The sequence below is a fragment of the Phasianus colchicus genome, chromosome 4, assembly GCF_987193195.1.
Source record: "Phasianus colchicus chromosome 4, bPhaCol1.hap1.1, whole genome shotgun sequence".
Classification (NCBI taxonomy): domain Eukaryota; kingdom Metazoa; phylum Chordata; class Aves; order Galliformes; family Phasianidae; genus Phasianus; species Phasianus colchicus.
In genome coordinates this window covers 60,637,376-60,644,555 of record NC_143439.1, presented here as the reverse complement: position 1 = coordinate 60,644,555, position 7,180 = coordinate 60,637,376, and the positions used below count along the sequence as shown (strand labels likewise).

At 57.0% G+C, this 7,180-nt stretch overlaps 1 protein-coding gene across 2 annotated transcripts in view; it reads left to right on the top strand.

Moving 5' to 3' along the window:
- The first annotated feature begins 2,174 nt into the window (after nt 1-2,174).
- Nucleotides 2,175-7,180, top strand: part of CRMP1 (collapsin response mediator protein 1) — a 43,468-nt gene continuing 38,462 nt past the window's right edge. The window contains exon 1 of one of the 2 annotated variants that reach the window (XM_031588362.2): nt 2,175-2,990. In XM_031588362.2, the coding sequence (XP_031444222.1) occupies nt 2,619-2,990 (372 nt within the window). In that variant the 5' untranslated portion in view covers nt 2,175-2,618. Of the gene's footprint in view, nt 2,991-4,313; nt 4,660-7,180 lie in introns of those variants that run through there. The other variant, XM_031588363.2, reaches the window with a different exon arrangement.

The window sequence follows — 7,180 nt, the reverse complement described above, 5'->3', positions numbered from 1 at the left end:
TTTTTACATGGCTTTGGTCCATTGGTAGTTGCTGATGAAAAAGCTGATATACTTTGATGATGCATGTTTGGTTGACAGCAGGCATTTGAATGGTGCAGTATTTAATGCATCTTCAGACTGAGACCTAGCAATAGTTCATAAACTTGTTTCTTGGTTACATTTATGACATGCTTTGAGTTTAGGGAGCTGTTTAAAATATATTTGCTGGGTTATGACATGAATAATAATAAAGCACTAATATTTAGCCTGTTAGCTAGCAATTGAGCTCAAGTGTTGTGCAGTAAAACTAGGAATGGGAAAAGTCAGGGAGTCTGACTAAAAGAGTAAAAAATCCAATTTTAACCCCTTTCAAAAAGATTCAGTTTACTTTTTACCTCGGTGGCTTTTCAAGTGGCTGTTAACATTGGAAAAACAATTTGATTCTGACTGTTGTTTTTATTTTTATATTTCCCCAAATTCACACTTTTCTTAAGGAATGGCTTGGAATAAAGTTTGTGACACTATTCAGTAATTGCACGTTTCCAGTTATTCTCTGGGGAAAGCTATTAAATGTCATGGATGCTGCTTCTGAATGAAGATGTTCTGGGCCAAATGCTGCTCTCAGCTATGTCAGTGGAAATATGAGTATTATAAAGCCCATGTAATGAATGATTTTACAGTGGTATAACTGAGTAAGATTTTGTCCTGTTGAAGTATGTAGTTACACTATGGAAAGCATTAAGTTTTTTTTTAATCTGCCTGTAGCTGTCTATATCAGCCTATATCTGCTATATAGAGCATCCAGAGGAGAGCTACAAAGATGGTAAAGGCTATGAAGAACAGCTGAGGCCCCTGGTTTGCTCAGCCCAGAGCAGAGGAGCTGAGGGGAGGCCTCATGGCAGCTGCAGCTCCTCACAGGGAGCGTGGGGCAGAGCTGAGCTCTGCTTTCTGTGACAAGCGACAGGGTCCGAGGGAACGGCATGGAGCTGTGTCAGAGGAGGGGCAGCTGGGGGTTAGAGAACGGGTCTGCAGCAGACAGCAGTGAGCATGGAACGAGCTGCACAAGGCAGTGGGCATGGCCTATGCTGCCGATGCGTTTGGACAACGCTCTCAGTCATAGGGTTTAGGTGATGCTGTTGGTTATCCTCGTGTGTCCTTCCAACTCAGGATATTCTGTGATTCTGTGAATTCCCAGGGACTTCTGCCTTTAATCTCCCGCTTCTTCTAATCAATCTACAATCTGCAATTCTTCTGCTGGGACAACCAGGTGTGCCTGTGGGTCAGAGATAGCACTGTGTGGCTGGGCTTTGTGTTCAGATGGCATTACCACACTGTACATGAGCTGTAAGCAGGTCTTGTGATTGATCCAGTGCTTTAAATTTGCTTAGTCATTTAATCAATGTCAGAGCGGTTTGTTCTTACATTTCAGAGCAACAGAGTGTGATCCTTATGTAACTGCTGGTGCACTCAAGGCATGACAGGATTGTCTAAGGTCAGCTGTGTGGGTGGGAGATGAGTATCCAAGGTTTTGTGCTCTCCGTGGACAACCCCCCCTTTTGTAAGACAGGTAGTGGTGTAGAGCCGCACTTTCTGAAGTAGGCAGAGAAGAAAGCATTCTCAAATCCTCCCGCTTTAAATAGCAATAATAATGGATAATCGGGGTTTGTTAGCTGGCACCGTGCCGACAGAACGAAGCGCTGCAGTCGGGTCCCGTCGGTCGGCTCCCGCAGCGCAGCCTTCAGCCGGCGCGGGCTGCGCGGTGCTGAAGGGACAGCTCCGCGGGGCGCGTCGGAGTGCGGGGGCTGCGCGGGGCGGATCCGCGGGCAGCTCCCACCGCGATCACTTCCGTGTCAGCGCTGCCGCCTCCGCGCCGCGGGATCGCGCAGCGGTCGGGGGCTGCGGGGCGGAGCGGGGCCGCCCTCCCCCCCCCCCCACCCCAGCACCAGCTGCTGCGGCACTGAGACGGCAGCGGCACCCCCTGCCCCGCCCCGGGAGGAAGGAAGGGAGGGAAGGAGGCGGGGAGTGCGAGTGTGCGAAGTGGGAGAAACTCCCCCCGGCTCGCTCGGGGGACTGAGGGCTTTTTTTCTTTTTTTTATTTCTCTTTTTTTCTCCCCCCCCCGAAGCCACGTAGCAGCAGGTGACTGGAGCCCGCCCGGTCCCGGCCGTGGCTGGGTGTGCATGCGGCGCGCTCCCTCCTCCCCTCCCCTCCCCTCCCGCCCCCCGGCTCATTCTTTATACCGGGGGAGCGTGTGCACTGCGGTCCTTGCTCTGGGAATTGCTGCTGCGCTTCCGATTCGTCAGGGGCTTTCCAATCACCTGCCTCTGCCACCCTCTCCTCTGCTCTCTTTGTACTTTATTTTCACGTGCTCTTTACTAACACGGCTATTTTTAAATTCCGCTTGGATTTATTTCGTCCTCTGTCTTTTTCGTAATCTTTTTTTTTCTTTTTCTGCGGGGGGCGGATGGCGGAGGGGAGCCCGCCGCCTGTATCTCCCTAAGGGCAGCATCCCGGCAGCCAACCCCGCGCCGCCGCAGCCGTCCATTCATTTTTATGGTCACGGGCAGCCTATCCCGGTAGCAGAAGGTGCAGAGAAGTGGGGTGGCAGAGAGCGAGCGAGGGAGAGACCCGCGCGGTAAGAATGGCCGAGAGAAAGAGAAACTGGAATAAAGAAGACGACCTGCCCGTGTATCTGGCCCGGCCGGGGACCACGGCGCAGACACCGCGGCAGAAATACGGGGGGATGTTCGCCTCGGTGGAGGGGGCCTACGAGAACAAAACCATCGACTTCGACGCCTACAGCGTGGGGAAGAAGGGATCGCGCACCCCGCGGAGCGGCAGCCGGCACGATATGCTGGACGGGGGGGACAACTACAGCGAGACCGCCAGCGACATCAGCGAGGTGTCGGGCTCCGTCATTAGCTCCCCGGGGGAACGGGAGGACAAGACTCCGGGCGTGGAGATCCGCTTTCCGCTGGGGAAGGAGCTGCTGCAGGGTCCCGACAATGGGCAGGTGAGCGGGGACACAGGGGACGGGATATGGAGTGTTTTTGGGAGGTCGAGGAGGCGCTGCCCTCCCGTCCTGGCACGGGGATGCTGTGGGAACGGCCCGCCCGGCCTGGATACTGTCTCACTTGTGAGCTTCCTGGGGGTGTTTTGCGGGGGGACGCGACAGAAATCGTTTTTCCTTTGTAAGTGATGGCGATGAGTTTTTTCCTTCGTGCCGGTAGAACGCCGGCCGGGCGGGGGCGGAGCCGCAGGGTCGCCCCTGTTCCCCCCCACACCCCCTCCCCGCCCGGGACGGAGCGGCCCGGCCTCGCCACGCGTGGGATCGCTTCCTCCGGAGCCTCCGATGCCCTCATTGCCCCCCGGGTGGGGGGGCGAGGGGGACGCAGCCTCTGCCTGGGGTTCCCCAGCTGTGGGCAGCATGGAGAGAGCCCGCAATCTGGGTTCGTTTTGTGTACTTAAGGAAAAAGTGAGGCCGGGAAGGGGGAGCTGCGCCTCTGTCTACCTCGATCGTAGCAACTGAGCCGGAGGCAGAGCCAGGCCGGCTCCGGGGCTGTCATTGATTTCCCTTTAGGAAGAACCGCGGCCTTCAGCCTTGTCTCCGCACCGCCGCTTGGCACCGCTCGCGGCCACCCGCCTGCGGCCGGGCTGGGAGCTCCGCTCCTCGCATGAATGGGGCTCCGATCTACCCGGTGCTCGGCAGCCTGGAGGGGACACGGCCCCGCGCCCACCCCGCTCACTGCGGTGACCTTGGTGTCTGTGCAGAGCTGCACTGCGGTGTTCCCCACCCCGCCCGCACCCCCGTGTCGGAGCAGCGGAGAGGGTGCACCCTGAGCATCCCCCATCGCTTGGGACACCCGCGATGCCTCCCCGCCTCGGGGCACATCGCGTGTTGCTCTGCAGGCCCCCAAAGTTCTAAGGCTGTGGGGGCGAGGATAAGCTGGCAGCACAGCGGACCCCATATGGTCTCTGGAGCGCTGAGCAGGGATGATCTGGAGGGGGGATGCGTAGGGGAAGCGACCTGGCTGGGAGATGCCACGTGCCTGTGTGCGTGTCGCAGCGCTGTGTGTGCAGCGTTCTCCTCCCGTTTGCACGGCGGGGATTAACTTGGGAGCAGCTCCGCGGTGCCTTTCACCCTCCCCGGTCCCCACCCCGCAGTCCCCACGCACGGGAGCCCCGCTGTGCCCGCAGCCCGCGATAGGGCGGCGGCGGGGCCGGGGCCGTGGGCGGCGTTTGCCAGCGCCGGTGTGGGAGGGAGTGGCTGGGTTGATGGGCAGGGAAAGGGGGGCAGAGGAGGGGGGGATGTAGGGGTGGGGGACAGGAGGGAAGGAACCGCTTCCTGGGTTGAGCCGAGCGAATCCCGCTCCGACCTGCAGCCGGGAGGGCGCTGCTGCCGCCGGGAGAGGCAGCGCCCGCCGACCCCCCCGGGAGCCGCGTCCCTGTTTTATTGCAGCTGGAAAAAAAGGTGCCGGCTCCGCCTGGCGCTCCCCTTCCTCCGGGCGAGGAAACTTTGCCTCCATTACACAGCTACGCCGGGTCCCCCCGCCCCGCCCCAGCATCCGAATTATCCTCGTTCCCGTTATCCCCACCGTTATTTTTCTCTCGCTGTTCGGGGCGCGTTCTGGGCGGGAGCCGACATGTCGTACCAGGGCAAGAAGAGCATCCCCCACATCACGGTAAGCGCAGCCCGGCGGTGTCCCCGCGCCTTTGTTAGCGGGCGGGGCTCAGCGGCCGCGCAGAGTCCGCGGGGGGCGGTGGGGAGCGGGGCTCGGGGGGTGCCGGCTGCGGGGCCATCCCCTCCTTCCACAGCTCTGCGTTGGGTTCGTTTTCGTTTCATTCATTTGATTTCATTTCTTTATTATACCGCATCCGTCTGATTTGATGGCGGGCGATTTCGCTCCGTTATTTTTTTCCCGTACCTCGCCTCACAGCCCGGGCCCGATGGTGGTGGTTTGGGGCCGGGGGCCGCCGGGCTCGGCAGAACAAAAGAGGGAGGGGACGCTGCAGCACGACGTGCCCCCGGCAGCGGGCAGGGGCGGGGGCCGGGCTGGGCCGGGGGTGCGGAGAGGCGGGGGGGGGAGTGAGGGGGAGAAGCGTGGAAAATGAGAGCGCCATGATGCCAGCGCCCACACCTCCGCTGGGAATGTATCAGGCGTGTCGGGATCAGGAGTCAAAGGGTTAATCGTCACCATCGTCCTCCTATGTGCATCCAGCGGGGCCACAATGGAGAGCTCTTTCCACGGTAGAAAGAAAGGATCTAGGTCCTTTATTCAGTATATTGTTCCCCATAGACCTATAAAGGCGAGGCGGAGCTGGCGGGGAGGGGGCTTCTGTGGGCGATCTCTCCCGAGTGGGGCCATGCAGAGATGATGTGGGGTCTATCCCTGAGCTGGACCCTGTTTTGCTCTCAGGAGTCAGGGTGGGGATGATGGAGAAGGGGTTGGGGCGCTGAGTGAGAGCTTCTGGAGCTGAGGATAGGGCTGTGGGTGGGTGTGGTGGCTACAGAGCCAATGCTGCTGTTGAGGACCGGAGGGGTGGCTTTCAGGAGGGCTTCTCACTTTGGGAGAAGGCAAAATGTGCTCTGAAGGCATCACTCGAGCCAATGTGATGTGGCTGTGAGCACCTGAGCACCTTTATCTCTTGTAATTAGAAAAAAATCCTTTAACTCAAATATTTGGACATGAAGGGAACAGCCCTTCTCTGAAAGCAGGGCTGAGTGATACCAGTGGGTGCACAGCTGCAGTTCTCCCCTACCAATGGACACCAGTCAGGGTATGAGCACAGCTGCTGTGTGGGCTCAATGGGGGACAGCTCCTCGTGCTTCAGTCCTGAGAACGTGGTGCGACCCATGCTGGCTGCACAACTGCTGCTTTCCTTGCACTGGGAGCCCCCCATGCCTGCTGGGTGGGTGCTGGCTGCTCTGTGTGGGGCTCAGCCCTGATGTGCAGCAGGTGCCCACCTGTGGCTGCTTGAGGTGCCCTCCAGTTCAGAGTAGAAGGCTCCAGAGGAATTACAAGTGCTTGCTTGGGATCAACAGTTCATCCAATGAACTGTTCCTTCACTTCCTCAAATTTCTTTCTATGTGAGGGGAGTGCTGGGAAAAATGAAAGCCCAAAGCCCCTTTTCCCTTTGAAATGGGATGCGTGGAAGCTTCTACAAATGAATATTCATTAATGCTAGTGTTGAATTTTATGACCAAATCAAAGGCATAAATTAACATCAGGGAAATTGGCAGGCACTGGGCTTCAACTGCCTTTTTTATTTCCATCTTTTGCACTTGTAGGCCCTCTCCTCTCCAGCATAAGCAAATCACTCTCAGTTACACCTCACACACACCTCCTGCCCCTGAAGCATCCACCAGCTCTAACTGTGCATATCCCCATTCCACATTTCTCATCCTGCACCAAGGAATGCATTGCAGGTTCAAACCTTCTGGGCTCTGAGGAAATGTGACAGCACTGTAAAGTTATGTAACAACAACAGCAATATTGAAATCATCCAAAAAATGTCATTTGTTACTCTGCTTAATTCCTGTGGCAAATCTGTGTGGGGATGGGAGCATCCCACACCAGGCCAGCCTCATGCCCACCCTGCAGTCAGGATTTGGCAAGACCACTCTGGGAGTTTGCTGAGGGTCAGGTCTGCAACTGGAATCTTCATGCAGGAGGAAGCAGGGGATGGTTTCATCTCTGTTCAGGGCTCTCCCTCTATGTCCCACACAGTGCTCTGATGCTGTCCAGTTGTTGGACTGGAGACACTGTAGCTGCTGTGAGGAGCTCAGTCTTTGAGGCCCCATGCAGGTGCCGGAGTGACGTAAAATAGAGATGTGCTGAACTAGTGAGTGTGAGTGCTTTGGTGATGCCTTCAGCACTGTGCTGAGTTCTTGACGGCCTCACTGCCCTGGCTCAGGAGTGTCAGATGGGGAGGGGACAAGGATCTGTAATGCGTGGTGACTGTGGATGCATCTGGAGGAGTGCATTTGTCCTTATGTGCAGCACAGTCATCCAGCACAGCCATTGCTGAGGTGTTTTTCTGCATGAGGTGGCAATCTTTTGTGCTTGGGTTGTGCTCTCACACAGAGCAGATTTTCCAGGGTGCATCCCCCTGCCTCTTGCTGTAACGTCACCATTGTTCTCCTCCTGTGCAGGATGCTGCATGGAATCAATGGGGATGGTGACACTGAAATAGCCATTGCAA